Here is a 23,962-nt window from a genome sequence, read left to right as displayed (position 1 = left end):
GCTTTAAATGGCATGCTATGACCTGAATACTGAGCATCATCAGGAGTCAGTGGAGAACGAACGGCAGGTTATCTGTCTCTCCGTCGCCCTTGCATTTGTCCTGATCTCAAATGCAAGCGGCATGACAGTGGACAGGTGAAGGAAAGGCAGATAGGGTAGGAAATGTGTCCTCTCTGGTTGCGATAATCTTCTGGGTGTGTGTTGCTGTGTGTATTAATGTGTGTCAGTGTATGATTGTGATTGAGGATGTTTACATGGGTGATGTTAGAGTGATGTTACACATTTGGGAGGAAGTGTGTATGTGTTTACATTGTAAGGACTGGCCGAATTCTCAGAAATGTTCTGATCTAGGGTGTTGTCCGAGCATCAGAGCTTCTCTTTCGATAAACAGATACTTCGGGGCTGCGGTAGGGCCAGCTAAACTCGGACACCTCAGCCAGATGCATGCTAAGTGTTTTTTTTTTTTTTTTTTATAATGGAAACTTGATTCACTCAAGCTGATCTGAGCATAAATCCTGATTCGAGTCTCGGTGCTTGGTTTGAGTCTGGCCAGCAACATGCCCATTCCCTGTATCGCTCCCCAGTAAGATCATATTATTCTTCACTATATCACTTGAAAATTTAAGGGAGAAGCAGTACTATTGTAGTGTTTTGTGTTTTTTGTTCTTTTGGACACAGTAGTTTTCCCTCTGCTACACATCTACCATCTGGGTTTTTGATGGGTTTGGCTCAGATTTGTGATCATTGACCGTGAACCAGTCTTTACTGCATGAACATTGAAGTGAAGCGCTCAAGTTAATTAAATTCAGAAGAGCACTTCATCAAAACAATACAGTGGCCCCTAAAAATTATTTGTGAGCTTAAAAAGGTATGAATGTCACTGCCTTAAACAATAAAATGTCTAATCAAAGTGCCATTTATTTTAACAGAAAAATTGCACATGCTCACATTTTTCACATGCTCACATGCTTAGTATGCAGACACTTTCTGCTTGTGAAATGTTAGTGGAGCACGTTCGTTAGTTGGTGTTACTTTAGATGCAAGTGTTTCATTTTGTTTGTTCTGTATTTTAGTGTGAGAATGTGTGAAGAAGGATGTCAACTTTCCTTCAGGTCAGAATTGTTGTCACTGAATACATATTGTCACTCACAACACATCTAAAATGACATCCAAAAGGCCTCAGCTGTGGTCCATCACGAGTCCATTCTTAGACAACAAGAGAGCTTTTTGAATCTCCTCTGCTGTTGTTCACCCTCTCATTTTTTAAAACGGCAAGGATGGCTTCCCTTTAACCTGCCTATAAAAGGGACCTGACTGTTAAATAAACCAATGAACCGGTTGAGAGCCTAGAGAAGTGTCATCTCATCTCCTAGCTGGCAGAAAGATTAATATTCATTGCTATTTTTCTGGTAAGTTTACGAACACACATCAGTGAAGTCTTGAAGGTGACTATCCCTTAGAAATCTCACTCTTTTTTTATTTTAATGGCCTTGTTTTATGCCGAGTCAGTTGGGGTGTGTTTCTCTCTCTCCGTTAAAGGGCTCTAATTAGGATTAGGTTTCAAACGACGCTTTGATGTCTTTCTGCGCGACCCCTCAACCAGATGGCAGCCATGATCATCTTTTGTTCTTGTAAATATCGACACACTTTGATTCTCAGAGTTTAATGGAGGAAATGAAAGATGATTGTTGTTCATTTTGCCATGTGTAAGCCGTCTCCAGGCCGTACGGAGGCGTGCGACGTGGCGGAGTGGCCTGCGTGTGGGTCTGTCTTGCTTTTGCTGTTTCCTAAATCGAAAAAGAGGAAATCGGTACCAGGCCTGAGGGGGTAGCATGTGCGTTCCAGCTGTTTGTAATCAAACATGACTCTTCAGATCCTGCCAGTAAAGAGTTTCCTCATGGCCAAGGCATATTTCCACAACAGTGTGTCAGTGTTTACAGCGCTATACAAATAATCAGACCAGAACCGTTAAGGTTGATATCAGCGAAGGTACTACACCATGCGTGTGCTCATGTCTGTTTTGAGTAAGAGGCGGTTTTCTGGACTACCAACAAGTGTTGGAGCCTTTGTGTGTGTGTATGTTTGAGAGTGCACGTTACAAGTGTGTGCGCTAGTGTTTTAAAGTTCACTCAGTGTGTCCTCGACTCTTTTCTGCAGGATTCCGACGGTCAGGGTTGTCCGTTCTGTCGCTGCGAGATCAAAGGGACTGAGCCCATCATTGTGGATCCGTTTGACCCACGCAATGAAGGAGCCAAGTGCTTCTTCCTGGACCACTTCAACTCCCCTATGCTGGACATGGATGACGATGATGACAGAGAGGAATCATTGGTCATAGACCACATCAGGAAGGTACAACATCTATAAGATTCCCAACATGATATCGAAATTGATCCTAATTACTTAGACTACTGAGAACATGTATATGTATATGTATATATACATATGTATAAATATGCATATAATGTAAATCATTCCTGTGATAGCAAAGTTTAATTTTCCATAGCCATTACTCAATACTCATCACAATACAGTCTTCAGGGTCACATGATCCTTCAGAAATCATTCTAATATGCTAATATGGTGCTCAAGAAACATTTCATAATGTTGAAAACAGTTGTACTGCTTAATATTTTTGTGGAAACCGTGATAGATTTTATTTCAGGATTTTTTGATGTATATAAAGTATAGAAAACAGCATATGTTTTTATAACATTACTTACTGTATTAGAAATATGAATTCATATGAATTATTTACGCTTAATATTTTTTCACGATCTTATTGTGAACAGTTTATCAGGGCATGCTATTAAAAAGATTAAAAAATAATAATCTTGACCACGTAATATTTTATTTAAATTGATCAACTTTCATGTCACCAAGCCCTTTTATTTTTCAATCCTTCCCATCCATTCTGCTGTGTAATGCCTACTTTTTTATGACTAGTCAATTTCTGATGGATAAAATCAAATCCAGACCTACTTTATGTGTTTTTTTTTTTCACTCTGGAATACGTGTCTAATGCATTTCATGTTGACTTAAAGCCAGATCACTGTCTGTTATCACAGGTTTACAAGTATTTAGAAGTTTGTTTCTGCCTAAACCTGCTCAGTAGATAAGACTTCATTCATCACTGTTGTCATTCCACGACCAATCTTCTTTTTTTCCCTAGTGGTTTTAATCTCATTCTTTACTGGACTTCAAAGAGACCTATATCTTGCTTTTATATAGGTGCAATAGCCTCCTGCTCTTCACCAGCATAAATGTCAGTCTCTTTTATTAGAAAAAGAAACCTGTTGGAACCTGCCTCACGAGGACGCAACCTCCGCAGCTCCACTGAGTAGATTCATTAAATGGTAGTGCTTGGAGAGAAATAGAGGGCACCTTCTGGCAGGAATGTTTTTAAATAGAAATGCGGGATATTAGTTGTTTTTTTTCCTATAATGCCCTTGCAAGAGAACTTGTAGAGGATATTGGCTTCCTATTGAGTGAGAGCTTGTTTGTACAAAGAGTAGCGCACAAAGGGCATTTTATTCATCTTTTGATTTCCTGTAACGTTTTTTAGCTCATTTAATTAGCAGCACTTTCCCCCCTTATACATTTTTTGGTGCACCACGAACAAAAGCTGTCCAGCTGCAATTGCTCAGTTCATGGATATGCTAATGAGACTATTAGTTGATTAGGAAGTTGAATACCCTAACCTGCCCGAAGCAATTTCTGGAGGTAATAGGCCATTAGGATAGCTTTCTACGCAATCATGATGATGAATAATGAGTTTGTCATTTTTCTTCTCTTTGTACTGCTGTCGTGTTCGTTGCAAACATTTTATCTCAATCAAGCCCCAAGATCTATGCAACATCGAGTGTTTCTGTATTTAACTTTGAAAAAAAAAAAAAGTGCTGCTTGATTGTGTAAAACTCGCTATCATGATTTTTATATGTTGTGGATGATTGCTACTGTATGTGGTTGCTTAGGTGCTCTAAATGTTTTTACATTTATGTAATGACAGCAGAAGCACCAGAAATATCTTTGGGTGCCTTGGAGTCAGAAATGTTGTGAACGCTGTTAAAGGCCGTTATTCTAGGGGATTTTTTCAGTCATTTCATTCATGCTTACAAAGTAAAAGCAAAGTGCATGATGAATTATGCACCAAATTGTAAACTTATTTGCATTTATTGTCTTTGCAAACACTACTAAATATGTCATAAATCACCATCATTGCTTCTTTCTTTCTTTGCGTAGTCGATGGATATCCAGAACTCGCCGATAATGTCTCCGAACTCATCCCCTGTGTGTGAACGCCGGAAACCCGCTGCAGATCACATGGGCCCACACTTGAACATTCCACCCGTACCACCCCGCCTTGATCTCATCCGTTCTCCCGCTCCCAGCCCCACAGGCTCTCCCAAGGTATCTTACTGATCATGATAAATATTTTTATTCTCAATTTAATTTTCTGTTTTTTAATATTTCTCTTTTCTCTTTTTCAGTCATCTCCGGGTATGTCCAGAAAACAGGACAAACCCCTCCCTGCCCCTCCACCCCCACAGAGAGACCCCCCTCCTCCTCCTCCACCAGAACGCCCACCTCACATCCCTCAAGAGGGCCGGGCCGCCTGGCTCATCACCCCTTCGTCGGGCCTTCCCAGGGATCCTAGAGCGCCCCTGGAGGCCTGGAGTCCTAAAGACAGCACTGCTCTGTCAGACTGCAAGACTTCTGCTGCAGACCGCTCCCCCAAACTCGCCCACGCCGCCCCAGCGCACATCAACGGGAGACCCCTCAGCTGCTCCGGTGCCGACTTGGGGTTGAACCGGATCGGCCACAGACTGAATGCGCAGTCAGAGTGTAGTAAGGTTAGGAACGCACACACATTCCTTTGGATCATGCAGATCACGTTCACACGTGCTCTTTTTGGAGAGCGACACTTAATATTAGGGTTGGAATGTCCTTCTTTGATAAGCAGAGTCAAGAACATGAGATAAGAGCAGAAAAATGACTGGACATTGTGTTTCGAAATCACCTAGAACCCTCTGTACTCATTCACAAGCCCTTACTTGCCTATTTTAAGCCATAAATATTCACTTTTTTTGCTCATAGCTGTTACTAAGCAACAGTGACGATATTCGCAGTAAAGCAGGGCTGTGAAATTCGGCTGTGTGTAGTGCTTGTCTTTGGCCCTGGCATTAAAAAAGGAGGTATTTAAAACGCATTCGGCGCCTATCATTATTACAACAGTTGCCCTCCCACCCCGACATGCGTTTTTATATATATCTGGGTTAATGCTCCAGTATTCAAAATACTCGCACAGATTCGTGGCTCGCTGGGAGTTTTATAGATTATGCATTAAATAAGCATGTTTTGCACAAGGGGATTGGAGAGAGTTACATATTTTGTTGCAAAGCTGCTGAGGGTGTCTCATTAAAGCCCTTTTGGAAACTAATAACTTATCTGAAATGTTCTTGGTTGAATGAAGTGCATGTGGATTTTTTTTAAATCTTTTTGTTCTACTAAGGTTTGCAGCATGCAATTATATGTAACCACCAATGGACTGTAAAATTATCCCTCTCTCTCTGTCTCTCTGTCTCTCTCTCTCCCCCTCTCTCTGTCCCTGGTTGGCATGTCAGTGTATGGATTCATTTAGTGTCCTAGTGTGGGCACAGAGAGTTTGGCCCCTGTTCTCCCGGCACAAACCCACACAGCACTGTCCTCAGGCCACAGCTAGTGTACAGCATCACACGCTACTCTTGATCTCTGAAATAAACCGGCTCAGACATCTGAGGCTTCTAGAGCTCCATGATGAGGGTCCTGAAGATCCTTCTAGTCTGTTCAATTGACACATTAACAAGATGATCTGTGTGAAAATACTTTTAATGTTCTTTCTTTCTCCTTCTCTTTCTCTCTTTCTCAATACTTTTTAACTATAATCCATCCATCCATCCGTCTAGCTGGTCATCAGTCATTTCCATCCATCCATACATCTAACTATTCATCTGTACTTTCCATCCATCCATCCATCCATCCATCCATCCATCCATCCATCCATCCATCCATCCATCCATCCATCCATCCATCCATCCATCCATCCATCCATCCATCCATCCATCCATCCATCCATCCATCTTTCTAACCATCCGTCATCCTTCCATCCATTCATCCGTCCGTCTAGCTGTCATCAGTACTTTCCATCCATCCTTCTGTCTTGCTATTCATCAGTACTTTTCATCTATATTTCTAACCATCCATCCATCCTTCCATCCTTCCTTCCATCCATTCATCCATCCCATGGATACTTGTTAGATTATATGACAAATAATCTGACAACTATCACGGATAAGTCCCATTTGGATATCATCTGTACCTTTATGTCAGGTTAGGATAAATCAATTATTTATCATAAATTGTATTTTTTAACATTTCATGTTTGTGTTTCTCTGCAGTCTTTCATCAACGGTCTGTTACCTGGTGATGAGTATGATGTCCCTCCTCTGCGTCACTCCCCTCCCCTTTTGGATCACAACCAGAGGTGAGACGCACGCACGCACACACACACACACAGACGTGCCACTCCCATCCCTGGAGCCCTGCTGTGGTTCTTGTTCTTTGTGTCCATGTTGATCATAATCACTGTAAAGCAGATCAATCTGTTTCTCTTTATTCTGAAGGGAGCCTAATTCCCAATTCACTCATATTGTCTTCATATGATTACAAATTACCTGTTTACCGCTCTTGAGCACTGTTTTTCTGTGGACTTGCTGATCTCATTGTGATATCAATCCAGAGCATATTTTCCTGCTTTTCTCATTGATCTGCTTTTGTGATGTTTAATGACTAAATTATTATTTTCCCGCAAGTGTTTTTTTGGTGAAAAGACCAAAAAAAATCATGTGGACTTAATGAATGTGTTAATGTGATCCAGGGATTGTGTGCACAGGCTGCATCCTGTATATCTCTAGAGGTCTGTCAGAACCACACACACACACACACACACACACACACACACACACACACACACACACACACACACACACACACACACACACATACTCACACTCACAGAGCAATGTTTGGACACATGTGCACCAATTATGCAAGAGGACCAGGATCCGGAGAACATGTGCTCTTTAAACAAACACACACACACACACACACACACACACACACACACACACACACACACACACACACACACACACACACACACACACACACACACACACACACACACACACACACACACACACACACACACACACACACACACACACACACACACACACACACACACACACACACACACACACACACACACACACACACACACTGCAGTGATGGACTTCCTGTGGGGCTTTTGAGGGAATTAAGCAGAACCAGCCTATGAGAGGTTGCACTCCAAGCAGCAAGCCACATTTCCTCTTCTGTCACAAACACTTATGCTCTTTCTTTCCCTTATATTGTGCTATGGGTGTTGAATTTTTGTTGTTATTGTTGTTATTATTATTATTATTATATAGTCAAGAATAGTGGTGAACTTTGTAAACTTTGCCTCTTAGCTTGCACCGTTTGTACTACAGACATGAATTATGCCTCACATTATGCTGCATGTTCAGGAAAGATGTGCTGTGACTTGATAAGTGATTGGATTTTTACCTGGCTAATGATACCGTTGACTTTTGCATTTAGAAACTGCAAAGCAACATCTAAAAAACACAAATTACATAACTGCATAGTAGCATGTTATAGTAGTGGGAAGTTCAGATAATTTTACTGACTTGGATCTTTGAATCCCGTTCATCAAAATGAACGAATCTTTTTTCGAGTCATTTCGTTCATTTCAGCAAAATGTATTTAAAATGTTACATGTTAATAGCCAAATTCCCCAAACACATCAAATGTTGATCGCATTTAGAATAAGAAAAAATTGCAATGCAAGGAAAAGGCCAAATTATGAGAAACAGACACGATTAATTCATTTATCTGGGTCTTCAGGCTATGCAGTCTGTTAGTTTACCTCACCTCCCGATCTAAGCCATTCGTTCATCCCTTGACATCCTCATAAACTAAGCTATGCAGTCTATAGTACCGGATACAGAATTGATTAGTTAATCTTTCGAGTCTTCGGGTTAGTGTCGTTCGGTTTTATGTCTCGTAACTGCATATTTTTATAAGGCTATACTGTATATATCTTTATCCAAGTGATTTTCCCCATCATAGATACAATTTAAAGAATTACCAACTCTTTAGTACCACATTCATATGGAAAAGAACCATCATGACAGAAATTTCTAAAAATTATAAATTGAAAGACCAAAGCTATAATTTGAGACCAAAAACTCAGCATGTAACTGTTAAAAAAACTGACTACGCGCTTGTTTATAAGAAAGATTGGGAATTATTAACTCATTTATGTGTCCAGCGCTGTCACATCACGTCACGTGACAAAAGAACGAAAGACTCAGACCCGAAGATTCGAGAGGTGAACTAATCATTTCTCTTTCCGGTGCTGACAGCATAGCCTCTTTGGCACTGACAGGAAGAACGAAAGACTCGGACCCGAACCCGAAGACTCGAAAGATGAACTAATCATTTCTGTTTCCAGTACAGAGAACATATAGGATGTTCCGCATGCGCGGTCAACACAAAATGAACGAATCCCTCTCTGAGACAACTCGGTAGTCCAGAGTCATATTAAAGATTCGTTCATGACCGACCCATCACTAGCATGTTAAAAACTGCTCAGAACACCTTAGCAACTCCAGTACATGTTGCTAAGGTGTTATTTTAGATGTTGCTTTGCAGTTTCTCAATGCAAAAGTAAAAAACAAAAACTATTACTAATGTGTTCTATATACTGTCAATATGTTGATATGGAGTGGTATGTTGTGGAATAACAATATGTATACAGTAGATAGTGTTCTAAAACACTGAATGCATAGCAACATACTAATAACTACTCAGTACATTGTTATTGCTTAGTTGTTCTGCTTATTGTTGATGCGTTGCTATAAAGTTGGTAAGGAGTGGTTTTCAGTATGTAAGTATACAGTGATTATACAGATAGTGTTCTAGAAACAAAATAAACACCTTAGCAGACCATTTACACGTTGTTATGCTGTTTCCGAATTTTGCAATATAGTTATAAAATGTTCTTCAAAAACACTGCATAGAATTGCCCTGGCTACTATAACACCCATATCACCCTAGCATTAGTCATTGGTTTGGTTGTCAATGTTAATGGCTTCATTCATGCTACACTGTTCTGCTCCTCTCAGCAGTTCCTGCTACAAGAAAAACTGTGTTTCTGTCACCGCTTTGACAAATGAAACCGAGTGGTTCTGGAAACCACAATGGCTGTTGTTTAGAGCCCTGAAGAATAGTGTTGTGTGTCTATGTGGTGTATCTGTCCATAGAGCTGCGTCAGTAGTGTTTATAGAGGCTAAGATTACTGTATTGTGTGTGTATATATATATATTCTCAACACACATATATAAAATATAGCGGAGTGGAGAATATATATATATATATATTCTCTGCTGGCTCCGGGCACACTGGATTCTTTGTGATGGGCATCACACACATCAACATACGTTTACTTTACAGAAACACAAACACACCACTTGGAATGGTTGAGAGCACTTTCCACCTCCTCAAAGAAAGCAAAACTTGTGAACCTGTCATCTCCCTCTCACTCTCATAGGTGTTTTTACACTGCTTTGGTTGGCTTCTGTTAAATACTTGGCAAATGTACATCCATAAACACTCTCGTGATGTCTTGGAAACAAGGAACACTTCGAAACACTTGAAAAAGATCTTTTAATGAATCGCTTCATCATCACAGGGAGATGAAGTGCCTAAAGTGCCCTCTAATGGTGCATTGCAGTAGCAGTAGCAGTTTGGCTGGAAAACCACCCATCGTATCCCAGCAAGAGCTAGTAAACCTCTCTCCCCCCTCAGTGGTGCCAGGCTGTTTAAATATTAGACGTATTTGCCTACTTCAGCTCAGCCTGGGAGTCTTAGTTAGAGCATTACGTGATTAAACTGGCTAATCTCACAGCGACCAGCTCACACTGTAGAGTGCTTGTTTCAATGAGTCAGCATGGAGGAAGAGAACATCATCCAAATCTCCCGTCAAAGAGCCTTTTTCCACGAGTGCTGTGGCATCACTTATAATGCTGTCATCTATGTAAATATTTACATGTTGTTATTCCGCACTTTGCTGTAATTTGGGAGCACATGAGATGTTTTTCTTTGCATATTTGTTAATGCAGTAATTCATATTTGGAGTTAGGGAGTTGTTCGGCTTTGTATCAAACTTTCCATGGTAAATGCATGAATCGTCAAATCAATCAATCAGTCAATCAAATCATGCAGTTTGAGTGAAGGTCTGTTCCCACAAACTTGCATTGAAGGAGGGAATTAGTCCTATATAAAGACCAAAATATCATAGTCTAAAAACACTCTAGCTACCACAAAGCAACATGCTCAAAACTGCTCAGTACATTGCTATGATGTGGCTTAAGTTCTGAGTATTTTTAATACGTCAAAGAGTGTGGGATCTTTTCACACCTAGCAACCATCTAGAGCTCCATATCAACCATTTTGAATGCCCAAGCCACTCACAACTTCCCTGACATTGTGGCGACTACTTTTGCAATGCATTAGATGAACACGTAAAAATCATGCGTGAAAAACAAAAATGTTGGGCTGAATGCTGTTGCTGTGGTCATTGAACCTTATCTGTGTGCCTGAAGCATCGTGGGATTGCGTGGTTCTTACTTGGTGTCATTTGTGCCTGTACATGTCGTGTAATAAGTTTTGTGTGATCTACAGACACACCAACCCCTTCACAAGCCACCGGAGTCTGACGGAGAGAGTGGAGGACGAGTATCAGATTCCATCATCGCATCCCGTCTGCATCACACAGCCACCCGTCTGCATCCCCTTCCGCATCCCCAACAGGTAAACGCGCGCACGATAGTGAAACAATGACTGTTTTAACGTCCCGTCCGCATTTTAATGTGTTTTCTTTTCATAAAGGGCTTTAGAAAACGGCTTGTCGGATCTCTCCACAGAATCAAAGAAACATAAACCTCCAGAGCATGGTGAGAGAACACACACATACACAGAAAATACACACACACACACAGTCTCTCATTTGTCATCTTAATTTTCTACATGACCATCTTTTAGTGTGATTGTGGGAGTTTGTGTGTGTTTGTAGCAACAGGGACTAAAGTATACATTTTTTAATGTGGCGGCCAGTGGTTGTTGAAGCCAGAGTTGGCTGACATGGCTAACTCACTGTGAGGTTGAGGCCATTTTTAGGTCAGTGTAACTCTGTGTTGTGTTCCTCAGGTGGGTTTGACTCTGGTTCATTGATTTCGGGTGTGGCTCACACCACACAGTGCCCCCTCCACAACAGGACGCCCTCAGACTACGACATTCTACTGCCCCCTCAAGGTAGCCGTTGGCACAGCGCCTCAATCTGATTGGTTGCCTGATTAGCAGACCGTTCAGTGGTGTTCATTTGTTGGTTTCTGCTTTTACTATTGCACTAGGTTAGAGCTGCGAACACCAATGCAGTCCTTATTCATTATTGAGTCACTAAATCTGATTATTAGCTTATATTATATGAGCTGTTTGATATAGTTGAGGTGTCTTTGTGTGGTGCTTCTATTCAGACACTTAAGATGAATTTCTTTTTTTACATTCATTCACCTTCACTTCCATACATTTTTGATGTTAATATAATTTTATGATGATTTTAGCTTGTTTGTTTTTATATAGACAGATTCATGAAGACATCAATTTGCCTTTGTTTAATTCATAGTCATACTACTGTCATAAACTTACAGTAATTGCTTAGTAACTAAAATCCATTCTTTTGGCCACATAATTAAAACCATAATGCAATTTCCACCCCCAAAAATATAAACTCTATTTCTGTTTCAAGTAAGGTAAGGGGTTGGTAATTATCCATGTCTACAATTATTTGATAAAAAATACAGTGTTGTGAAATGACTACAATTTAAAATATACTTTTTCTTTTTTTAAAATGTAATTTATTCCTGTGTTAGCAAAGCTGAATTTTCAGCATCATTACTCCAGTCTTCAGTGTCATTTGATCATTCAGAAATCCTTATAATATGCTGATATGGCGTTCAAGAAACAATATTTTTCAGGATTCTTTGATAAATAGAAAGTAGAAATCTTTTGCATCAATGTAAACTTATTTACTAAATAATCGTATTTAATTTAATGCATCCTTGCTGAATAAAAGTATGTATTTTTTCAAAACAAACAACAGAAATTCAGAACGCGTTCAATTCGTGCCTGAATGATATTTTAGCTCCATCTGTTGGTGAGAAGAGGAACTGCTGAGGCATGTAGAATGACTCCACCACTCTCTCTTTCTCTCTGTTCTCCCAGCGTCTCCAATGGAAGACCCGTTCAACTCTCTTCCTCCGTCCCAGCCTCCTCCTCCTCCTCCCCCCATCAGGAACAGTTTCACAGAACCCTCGTCCTCCTCACCCTACCCCAGACCTGCCCGCCCCTCGTCTGGACACGACCACTTCCTGCTCAGCCCAGGTGAGGCCAAATCCCACACATCTGTCACTATTAATGTAGTATAAATGTCAAATACTGCTGTATTTGGGGTTGTATTGGTGTCTAATTATCAGTGTGATTCACAGACACGTTCATAGACACATTGATTAACTCGGCTCCTAATCCCCCCGTGCGGAGACTAACCGGAGACAACATGAAGACGCCGTTCAGGGCTCCTCAAGACTACGATCAACTGCCGCCCACCTCAGGTACTACTCATTGTATAAGGGCTGTTATAAATCAAATAGTTTTGGTCTTGAATGCTGATTGGTCAATACAGAGTTTAAAGGATTAGTTCACTTCAAAATGAAAATTGTTATCATTTACTCACCCTTTCAAACCTGTATGAATCTCTTTCTTCTGCTGAACACAAAGGAAGATATTTTGAAGAATGTCGGAAACCAAACAGTAGATGTACCCCATTGACTTTCATAGTATTTGTTTTCCTATTATGGAAGTCAATGGGGTCCATCAACTGTTTACCAACATTCTTCAAAATATCTTCCTTTGTGTTCAGCAGAAGAAAGGAAATCATACAGGTTTGAATGACATTTCAATGACTGTTTGCGTCCTTAATATTTTTTTATTTATATCAATAGTGTATATGCTACTGTTCAAAAGCTTTGGTAAATTTTAGCAAGGATGCATTAAATTGACCAAAAGTGACAATAAAGACGTTTATAATATTACAAAACTTTCTATTTCAAATAAATGTTTTAAAAAAAACAGTATTCATCAAAGAATTCTGAAAAAACAAACAAAAGAACATCATGGTTTCTACAAAAAATATTAAGCAGCACAACTTTCTTCAACGTTGATAATAAAAACAAATGTTTCTTGAGCAGAAAATCAGCATATTAGTATGATTTCTGAAGGATCATGTGACACTGGAGGAATGACTCCAGCTTTGCCATCACAGGCAAATAAATACATAAATTATATAAAATAAATGCATAAAAAATACAAATACTTATTCAAACAAAATACAGAAACAGAAATTAGTTCTTTTAAATTGTAATATTTCACATCATTACTGTTTTTACTGTATTTTTGGTCAAATAAATGCGACCTTGGTGAGCATATGAGACTTACTTGAAAAAAATAAATACAAAAATCATAAATCATTTTATGATGTATTGTTATTATATTCACAATAAATGTCAACCTTTCATACACTGTAGTTTAATTTTATGAGCTGAAAAAAATTAAACAAAATTGCTAACACTTCCAGAATGAGCCAAAAATATACCTGTAATTCCTGATAAAACAGCTGTGAGCACAGTGTGTTATTCTGAATACATAATAGATGTGCAGGTTTATTAAATGAAGCCATTAGCCATGGAGCTGAATGCGCTCAATGAATTATTAATTATTAGCCTGTAATGGGTTTTTAATGTGTTCCTAGTCTTTTTAGCCGGCCTGCTACCATCCACTCTCAATGGCCCATTTTGACTAAACGCTCTTTGTTTCCTGTTTACAGTGGCCGTAGATTGCTTCAGGGCACCTGAGAGACCTCCTAAACCACTTCCCAGGATCATCCCGCCAGACATCCACAGAAGACCGCAAGAATCGTCCCGGGAGAATGTAGACGCCAAGATCGCCAAGCTGATGGGCGAGGGCTACTCATTCGAAGATGTGAAACGAGCGCTGATGATCGCGCAGAACAAAGTGGACGTGGCACGGAACATTTTGCGGGAGTTCGCGCTAGTCGCCCCCAGGCAGGGCCTGTAACCCACGCCGATACGATTTCAAACTACCACTGACTTTTGAGTGTACAAACCGCAGGCTGACTTCCGCTTGCTTTCGTTTAGCGCACCCGGCAAACAAGACGAAAATGTGCTTTTTTCGCCAAAAAAGGATCGTCGCGTTTGTAACGACGGGATCCTATGAAAAAAAGCCTTGTGTTTACAGTGACGTGGCTTATCTGCAGTACTCAGGTCATCGTCATTACAGCTCGGGATGTTCAAGAGTGGAATTGAAATCGAATTTTTCATATTTGGAGGTGTCCATCCACATTTTAGGGTGGGTTTGCTGCATCCTTCAAAGCAGTGACGTTTTTATTTCTCTGGACGGAAATGAGAGCAGCGCTTCTGTTTGTGTTTGCCAGTGTCTGCCAGTGTCTGCGGGCTGTTCATTCCTTTCCTGCCACACACACACACACATATACACGCATCCACCCGCGCGCTCCTGGCCTCTTGGGTATCGTGAATTTCACAGTAATGGCTCTCGGTGTGACCATGTCTCCTTTATCTCATTATTTCACAGTGAACAAGACAAACCAGATCAGACCGTTTGAGGCAGAAAGAGACGGATTTCGAATATCAGGTTCATGGTTCTCTTTCTGTCAGCTTTTTATAGGTTAGCCGCTTTTTATCAACTCTTAACGGTCGCTTTCGACATCTGAGTGCATTCCAGCGTCAGCAAGCAAGGGCTAATATGGTAGTTTCATTTTCTGTAAATAGAAGGGCCTGTCAACTCGTGAATAAAACAAACCCGAATGTCTGCATCGGTCCCTTATTTTAGATTCAGTGCAGTGCAGGAGGAAGCTTCTTTCGGTTACCCACAGCTCACTTGCACTGACGCCATATGCAAAAAAAAAAAAAAAAAAAAAACTAGATCTGGACATGCACCGTTTGTATTAGCACCCAGAAAACAAGCCAAAAAACACCCAGATTATCATGTACGAGTCATTTTAATGGCGTCAAATTGAATTTGACGTAATAGCGATGCCCACAAACTGAAGATTTAAAGCGACACTCCATTCAAGGCCTTTTGGGGATTCTGGGAATGGAAGTTAGCCTGCTTTGAATCTTTCCCACTGGCTGTCATTCCTCCCTATCAGGTTTTCTCTTGAACTTCATTTTTGCACTTGTCTCGCTCTCCATCTTACACTTGAAAGTCTGAGAACTGAGTGGACCCTCTAGCGGAAGAGGACATGACCTCCGACAGGTCTGCGGGGGGGAACGGTTTCTGTTCATTTCCCCCTCTTCTTTTTACGAGAGATTTTAGTTTGTTGGAAAATGCCTTGTTGATCATTTAAAACCAGTGATGTGTGCAATTAATTTATACTTTGTTAAAAGTTTTCTCTGAGATTATTTTCATCTTTCAGTAATGTATGTAACCCGTGATCTGTTCTTGTGGAAAAAAATGTTTTATAAAAGCCAGTATTAACATCTGCTATATGTGATTTTTTTTTTTTTTTCAATGTGAATCATTGCGCATGAAAAAAGAAAATCCAGATATTTTCTTCAAAATGTACACTTTTATTGTCAACAAAAGTACAAAAACAAAAGTCAGTATTTACAATACTTTATGGCCTTCTTTTGCGGTTACCCTCTTTGGTTTCACTGCTGACCCGATGGTTCAAAATATGCAAGACGTTAACGCTAAACATGAACATTCAGCACACACGTGTGGAGATGAAACAAAGTGAAAGCTGAGTTTCTTTTAAATATGCGTGACAAAGTGAGATTATAGTTTAAATAAAAATGGTATTTTTAGTGACTAAGCAGAAGCACAGCTTACCTTGCGTTTCTCACACTTTATAAATAGCCAAACACAAGCAAGACATTCAAACATATTTACAGCCTCTTTAGACCATGATGAACAGAACAATGCTTCAAACCATCGCTAAAGACAACAGTGTCGGACATCAACCTGACAAAATTCGTAGACACGGGAAACGGTGTAAAAAACTAAAAAGATGCAGTTTTTGTAGACTGAGACTATACAGTGAGGCTTCACATTAATAAACTGACTTGAAGTTTGCCTTCCAATACTGTCTCTTTCTGTTAAGGCAGAATAAAGGGGCTATTCTGTTATATTTACTTTCTACCAAAAAATAAAGGCTCTGCATGCAAGGTCGCTACCACCCAGTCTGATGCCGAGAGCGGATGTTTGCTTGTTTATTTATACTATATGCGAGTCACGTCAATGTCACTACGTTAAACTCTAGCGGGCCGTGTTCGCGGCCCTACAACTATGACATCATGCAATGCAACCTGAAGGCCACTGGGTGTAGCAGGACATTTCCCTACACTACGCTAATTTTCTAAACCCGTTTTCACTACTTAGCCACTTCAAACTAGACGAAATAACATGAATGTCACAGGGCAGTGTCGTAAAGAGGTACCAATAAATAAAACATGAGCGAACAGAGGTGTAACAGCAGTGAAGTCATCATTCTTCCAGCATCCGACCGCGATCTTAGGAGTTTTTGACGAGGGACTGTGCAATATCAATATGTAGTCCCACACAATCCTTACTTTTTTTTTTTTTTCTTCAATAACCCAAACGCAAAGCAGAGTGAACGTTCTCCCCTGACTTATTTACACAGACCTAAAAAGTGTACAGCGAATTTACATATTTATTTTTTTTACTATAGGGGGAGCAAAACAGCTGTGCCCACCACATCAGCAATGCGCATGAAACGAGAACATTCACTGGGAACACGAAAAGAAAGTCAGAATCGATCAAAAGTAAATGCAGTCCTCAGTGCAGACTAAATTTACAACACAAGGGGTTTCTCTTTTACTCTCTTGGATCGTGGTGGTGAGGGGGGGTTTTCTTTTCTTTTCTTTCTTTTTTTTTTTGTTTGTTTGTTAGGAAACCGTTCGATTAGAGTAGGAAACATTCTGCGATGCATGACGCACACGAGCAGCCTGAAGGAGACGTCGTCGTCCAATCAGATGTCTGGAATTAGATGATTGAAGTGTGTAGTACTGCACATTCAGTGTGACAAGGCCTCTTTCCTGGTTCATACCTGCCATGATACACAAAAACAATTCATGTAATTTCAAGGATGAGAAGAAAAGACTATTAATGTAGCTTGACGTTCATATGTTGAGTTGGCATGCTCAATATTGCTCTTATTTCAAAGCCAAATACAAGGTTCTTGCCAGCTGGCTGGTACCTTTATTATTAGCTACTGTAATAACTATTATTTACATCACATTGTAAGAATAGTGGTTTAAAACCTCGCTGATGAAAATGATACACGTGATTCAAATGAAATACATCCATAACTGTCTAGGAAAGAAAACATATATGTATTGAATTATTTCTTATATAAATTTTAAATATCATGCAAAAGCTAAAAAGTTTTGTGGCCAGTAAAACATATTATTGCCAGTAAGTTTTCTTAATTCATGCACTATTGGCAGGTGTGAATTTGACATCAGGTCCTGAGCTTTGAAAAAGCTTCTCACCTTCTTCGTTCCTTTTGATGCCTCTCCCTTCTTTTAGACATCAGCTTTATGATTGTTCTCCTCCAGTTTCTTACTCTCCTCTGAAGTGCCTGCTTCCTTCTCTCCGGTCTTCCAGCTGCCTTGTCTAACAGAACAATTTTACCTTGATTAATCTTTCAGCACATTTCAAACAGAGCTCTAGACCATTTCTGACTCGTTCTCTTCTCTTGTCAATCTCAACAAATCATGCTGATGTATAACAGCAGGTACTGTGACTTCTACTGCAATCATATGTACTTACAGGTTGCAATTTAAACATTGAAGATGATTTAGGGCTGCGATATACAATGTAATGCTGCATCTTACCTTGTTTTCTTGATATAGAGCCAGTAGATGAGTCCCACCAGAGCAGCGGCTAGGAAGAGTCCAACCACAACACCCACTATCACTTTGGCTTGCTCCGTGCCATCTGCATTTTTTTCTAAGGACAATGGACACATAAACACTTTATGACTTCCTCTAAAGCATTATGATTCTTTAGGGAAAGGCAATCCTGGGAAATGAAAGAAATGATTGACAGAATCCCGCTACTTGAGAAAAATTGAAGCTGTGAATATTTCAAGATGACATATTTCTGCAGGTATGACAGCTAAAAGAAACGAAGTTTGCAAGATGTCAGGATGCTTGACACCCTCCGACTCGTGATCTTAAATTCTAATTCATTTTAAGTGGAAATTCAAGGGAATGAAATCAGATCATCTTACCTGGTTTGGGCTTGTCCTCCTCAAATACTGAAATCAGATATAAAATTCAATTAACTTTGGGTGCAAGATGAAACCAAACTGGCATTTAAAACAAATTTGGTTGTAAAAAGCCACCACCCAATTGTGGTTTAGATGCAAGACTGATTTAAATCAAGAGTAAATCAAGTATTACCCAATCAGATTCTAGTAAGGAAGATGACCACAAGCATGCGATAGCGGTCGGAAAGAGGAGGAGGAGGAGGAGGAGGAAAAAAGAGATAGCAGTCCAAGCACCCTGACACAAACAAAATCCGAGCCAAAGCGAGATCCAAGAGAGAAAGAGAGCGTTTCATGCCCCGTGAGTGAACAACAGGACCTGAGAGAGAGCAGCCAGCCCTGTCTTTCCAGTGTTCACACCAGGACACTAATAATAGTGAAATAGTCCCTGCATTTGAATGGTGCAACAGGCAAAACTGTGAAACATGCTAGTTTTCACAGATCTCCTTACATGCACATAAGAGATGTTAGATATGGCATCTACTTATCAGGGCTGTCAAACTAGTCTATGCCATAACAATTTTAAATAAAAAAAACATGAACAAAATACATGTCATAAATGCTAAATCTGTCATTAACAGCAAAATAATTTAGTAGGCCTATGTTTAACCTATTTCTGTTGGTCAAACAGACTATTTTAGTGTTTTTGTACTACAATAGAAGTGTGTCTGATTAACCATCTTAAGTATGTATCCTAATGGTTCTTATTAATCTAAATCTGTTCTTGACAGCCCTATAATTTGAGCCTTTTTAAAGGGGTCGATTGAGTGGTTAGTAAGCGGTCCTCGCAGCGGGAAACCCCTTCAGCGCGCTCAGTAACGTTACTTACGGGAAAACACGCTGATGTCTTTCGTGTCGTAACCGAGGTTATTGATGACGAGACAGCTGACGGTGAGGTTCTTACTGGGCACTACGGTCAGTTTGAATGTGGCCTTCCCGTTGACATACGACGTTTCATCCTGCAAGACAAACAGAACATTTCTGTTTATGGTACAGTTATTTTTTTATAATTTTTTTTAATAACTATTTATCTAAATATTTGATTATTAATAATAATAATAATAATAACAATAATAAGCAAGAGTCAGCAAAAATGGCTAGCAAGCAAGGTTAATTTGAAGTTTAATTATGTCGGACCTCTTTGCTTAAGGCGCTATTTAATACACCTCACCACTAGAGGGCGCGGATGATCCTCAGCTTATTTAGTATCATATACAGTCTGCACCACACCCAACGCTAATGGAAACTCTCACAGCAAACACACACACACACACACACACACACACACACACACACACACACACCTCAGGGTCTGGAAGCACGAGTGCAGAGTGGGGCCAAAAATCTCACTGTCAGTAATCACACAGCCATTAAATGAGTCTCCATCACAAACACACTTCAATATCCGTGTCATTAATGCAGACAGTGAGTAGTGAACCCCTCATCAGTTACTGATGCCAGCACTGCGATCCACAGGGAACACACAGCAGCAAAATATAGGCTACCATAAATAAGCAGCCATTAAAACACAATCAAATCCCAATTTAATATAAACACAATTTTATTATTATTATTATTATTATTATTATGTACATGATACATTGCTGTTCAAGTTAAGGGGTTGGTAGATTTTCTGAAAGAAGTCTCATATGCTTATTTGATAAAAAAATAAAAAAAATACAGTAATACACAGAAAAGTTATTTCAAAATTGTAATAATATTTCACTATTTTAACCTATTTCAAAATGGCATTTATTTATGTGATAGCAGTGTCATATGATCCTTCAGAAATCATTCTAATATGTTGATTATTTGTATCACTGTTCAAAAAAAAGTTGTCCTGCTTATGATTTTTTGTGAAATCCATGATATTATTGACTTATGTTCAATAGAACAGCATTTATTTGAAATAGGAATCTTTTGTATCACAATAAATGCCCTTAATGCATCCTTGCTAAATAAAAAAAAATAAAAAAAAATCTTAAAAAATTAAATATTACTGAACTCAAACTTTATAATAAACAGTATATAAACATTGAAAACATTCATTTTAATTGTTTTTTTTTTTTTTTACGGTTTTTAATTAATCTTTAATTGGTTTGTATTTTTTTATATAGCCTATATATTTATATTTTATTAACATTAAATAAAAATCCATGTTTTTCACAGTAAGGTAAAACAGCAGTAACTACATATTTTGTCAAAATTAAGTTATGTCTTAAACCAGAAGTCAAAGAAGAGTATAATTGGTAAAAATTATATTAAAAAAAAAAATTTAAACGTTTTTAAAATTTGATTAAACTGTTTCACTGTTGGCTTAGTTATTGCATTTTTTGCTTTTGAAAGGATGTATTTACTTATTACTTACACAGTAAACTAAGCGTGTAACAAATGGTTGTATGTTTACAGCACTAGGAAGACTGACTCCTATGAAATCCAAGGCAAGCGGGTATGAAGGTACACAGGGTGTGACTTCCTAACCCTGCAGGAAGCACACCTGATCTAAACTCATTCATTTGAAATGCATCCACAGAGACCAGCCAGACACTGAGAAGCAGGAAAGAGCTAACTGTGTGTGTTTGTACCGTGATGTGCCAAACACAAACACAGTGTGTCCCAGCTTTAGTCTCACACTAAGAGGAAACGTGGAGGAGTAAAGTCAAGAGAGTTATCACATAAAAATAACAGACCATGGGACGAATAATAAAGCTTTGTATGTGATTCCAGACATTTCTGTCCCAAGACAACTGTTCCCTTTTTAACGTAAATTGAAAGTTGGCTCTTCCCTTCAGGGTGCTGAAAACCTGCAACTTCAAACACCTGTGCACCTTTCATCTTATCTAGACCGGAATCGAAAGAAATATCTGGGCATCTTTCCCTTTTGCATAAAAATGTACAAGGAACAGGGTTCTTTCGGGACAACAGTAATGTCTGTGATGAAGTGAGTCTGACAGTGACGGTGACTTACGTTAGTTCCGTTGACACTCCACTGCACATCGGGTTTAGGTGAACCCTCTGCCTCACATGTCAAGACTTTGTGTTTGCCGTCGTAGCTGCGCTGCTTTGTCAGACTTGTTATTCTTGGAACACCTGGAGATAATATATTTGTGCTTTTATATATTATTGTTGCATGCACACTCACACACACACACACACACACACACACACACACACACACATACACATACACATACACATACACATACACATACACACATACATACATACATATATACATACACACACACACACACACACACACACACACACACACACACACACACACACACACACACAAGCGACAAGTGATAAAAAAACATATTTATCATTGAATCATTAATTCAAGAGATTTGTTCACAAATGCTGATTCATCCAGTAATGAAACAAGTTAAGCATTTATGAGTGAGTCATTGAATCATTCATTGAAACCAATTTCTTTCTTTTTTTATTTTTATTTCTTATACATTTTCAAATAGAAACTCAGAAACTACTTTTATTTAGTTCGTGATCTCTGCTTGAAACATATTTATTTGAAATATGACTAGCATGTATAATAAAAATGTGTATAATAAATCATACCTTCTACAGTAAGCTCGAAGGACAAACTCTGTCTGATTCCTTCAATGGACACGTCGCACACATACAGGCCTGCGTCACTATATGTCAACTGAGAGAAGTCGGGCAGCTTGTCTAGTTTACGGTTATCCTGGAGAAATTGAACAAGTTGTTTAGCTTGACTTGGAGGACTAAAATGAACCGACCCAGATTTGTTAGATTCCCTACAATCTCTTACCTTAGTCCATGTCACATTTGCTTCATTTGAGGCATTCTTTTCCAACGACACCACCAAGTTTTCCCCAAACTTCTTTAACACCTTGCCTGTAGGATTGAGGCTTACATCCAGAACTAAAAGAGAGAGACAGAAAGATAATAAGAGATGACAAGTGTATATCAGTCTGCTGCAGGCTCCTTTTTTGTACACCTGTCCCTCAAAATATTTCAACCACTGAAGAGGCTGAAACACATCACATCTCTCTGCCAACTAAGAGTCATTTTCGCACCCGTTATTCCTGCCTGAGACATTGTTTTCTATCCTCACATGCATGTCGGAGATCCCACCCGCTTTGAAAGCGTGCCGCAAAGATGCGTGAAATACATTCGAATTTTCAAACCAAAGCATCACTAAATCACAATTATGGAGATCATCAGGCCTTTTGAACCAAATAGACACACACACACACCTCAATGAAAATTATTGAAAGGCCAGAGTGTGTGAGCTTATCAGCGAGCAGGAGCCCGTAGCAGCCTCAACTCGAATCAAAAACTCCTAATTAAGATGTCTGCCTGGTGTCCTGCCATCTTAGCTAATCCTACTGAAGATAGATTTGATTAACGTTTCACTCGTGCATTCATTCGTGCTATAAAGAAAGAAATGAATTGGAAAGGAAAAGTTTGCTGAACTCTGGATGCTCATCTGTTCAACGACTGAGTCAGTTTATTCAGGCTTGACGACAGCAACACTGACTCAAACAAACAATGGCTTAAAGGTATAGTGGAGGATTTTCCCGAATTTTAGAAAAGAACCGCCCTCTCCACTTTTTGCAAAAATGCACATGCTCTACCTGCTCCCGAGAGGGAACGCCTATTAAACGTGTGCACGAGAGAGCATGCACGTGCCTAGTTCTCCTCGTGCACGCACTGTTTCCAAGTTTCCAAGTTGCTGTCGGCATGGCTCATACAAGCCTACTTTCCAAAAGAAGATTTGCACTTTTTCCACTATGTCAGACTCGCCACCGGAAAGTGAAAATCTATTTAAAATTGCAAATTATAAACTAACTCAAAACCATTCATGCAAGACAAAATGTGAAATGCCCTTCTGTGTTTTATTTACTTATTATACTGATCGATTGAGTGAGGACTCAAGACATGATCTGCAATGGAGAAGTAGCTTGTTGCATTTGTGTAATAAATACTATGGTGAACACATTGGAATTATCAAAAATGAACACACAAGGTTTTAGAACATTTCAGCGTGATACCTTTTACCATTTGGTTATAAGGCTACTTTAGACAAATTGAGATGTTTACCGTGTCTTGTGCCAGGGCTAGCATCGCTATAGCTTACATTAACTTTTACTAGCAGTGATTTTAAATGGATTTCTCCAAATAGCATGCCAAACTTTACCTGTCGAGTAGAAACTTCGCAACTGAGGCATCAGTGGGAAGCACAACCTGTGCTTTTAGTGCACGCCAGCGTGTGAAATATTCTCCCAAAAACACTCTGGTCTTGTTTCTTTCTTCAGAGGCCTTTCTCTTCTTGTCATACAATTCGTAGACACTTTTTCTCTTGCGACCCTCAGACATTTTGAAAAAACC

General features: G+C 39.4%; 2 protein-coding genes across 4 annotated transcripts in view; one reads left to right on the top strand and one right to left on the bottom strand.

The window, feature by feature from the left end:
• The window catches only part of cblb (Cbl proto-oncogene B, E3 ubiquitin protein ligase), a 64,962-nt gene extending 49,184 nt beyond the window's left edge, over nt 1–15,778 (top strand). For both annotated transcript variants that reach the window (XM_084400205.1, XM_084400206.1), the window contains 10 exons: nt 2,158–2,349; nt 4,240–4,407; nt 4,488–4,850; nt 6,435–6,520; nt 10,825–10,953; nt 11,032–11,096; nt 11,350–11,454; nt 12,424–12,582; nt 12,687–12,809; nt 14,081–15,778. In XM_084400205.1, coding sequence (XP_084256331.1) covers nt 2,158–2,349; nt 4,240–4,407; nt 4,488–4,850; nt 6,435–6,520; nt 10,825–10,953; nt 11,032–11,096; nt 11,350–11,454; nt 12,424–12,582; nt 12,687–12,809; nt 14,081–14,331 — 1,641 coding nt within the window. In that variant the 3' untranslated portion in view covers nt 14,332–15,778. The remainder of the gene's footprint in view (nt 1–2,157; nt 2,350–4,239; nt 4,408–4,487; nt 4,851–6,434; nt 6,521–10,824; nt 10,954–11,031; nt 11,097–11,349; nt 11,455–12,423; nt 12,583–12,686; nt 12,810–14,080) is intronic.
• A 71-nt stretch (nt 15,779–15,849) lies between these two features.
• Nucleotides 15,850–23,962, bottom strand: part of alcama (activated leukocyte cell adhesion molecule a) — a 68,541-nt gene continuing 60,428 nt past the window's right edge. The window contains exons 9-16 of one of the 2 annotated variants that reach the window (XM_084400207.1): nt 22,380–22,492; nt 22,166–22,292; nt 21,555–21,676; nt 19,416–19,545; nt 18,551–18,577; nt 18,153–18,267; nt 17,808–17,931; nt 15,850–17,362 (exon numbers count right to left, since the gene is read on the bottom strand). In XM_084400207.1, the coding sequence (XP_084256333.1) occupies nt 17,841–17,931; nt 18,153–18,267; nt 18,551–18,577; nt 19,416–19,545; nt 21,555–21,676; nt 22,166–22,292; nt 22,380–22,492 (725 nt within the window). In that variant the 3' untranslated portion in view covers nt 15,850–17,362; nt 17,808–17,840. The remainder of the gene's footprint in view (nt 17,363–17,807; nt 17,932–18,152; nt 18,268–18,550; nt 18,578–19,415; nt 19,546–21,554; nt 21,677–22,165; nt 22,293–22,379; nt 22,493–23,962) is intronic. The other variant, XM_084400208.1, reaches the window with a different exon arrangement.

This window comes from Rutilus rutilus (genome assembly GCF_951802725.1).
Source record: "Rutilus rutilus genome assembly, chromosome: 25".
Classification (NCBI taxonomy): domain Eukaryota; kingdom Metazoa; phylum Chordata; class Actinopteri; order Cypriniformes; family Leuciscidae; genus Rutilus; species Rutilus rutilus.
This window is presented reverse-complemented; position numbering and strand designations above follow the sequence as displayed.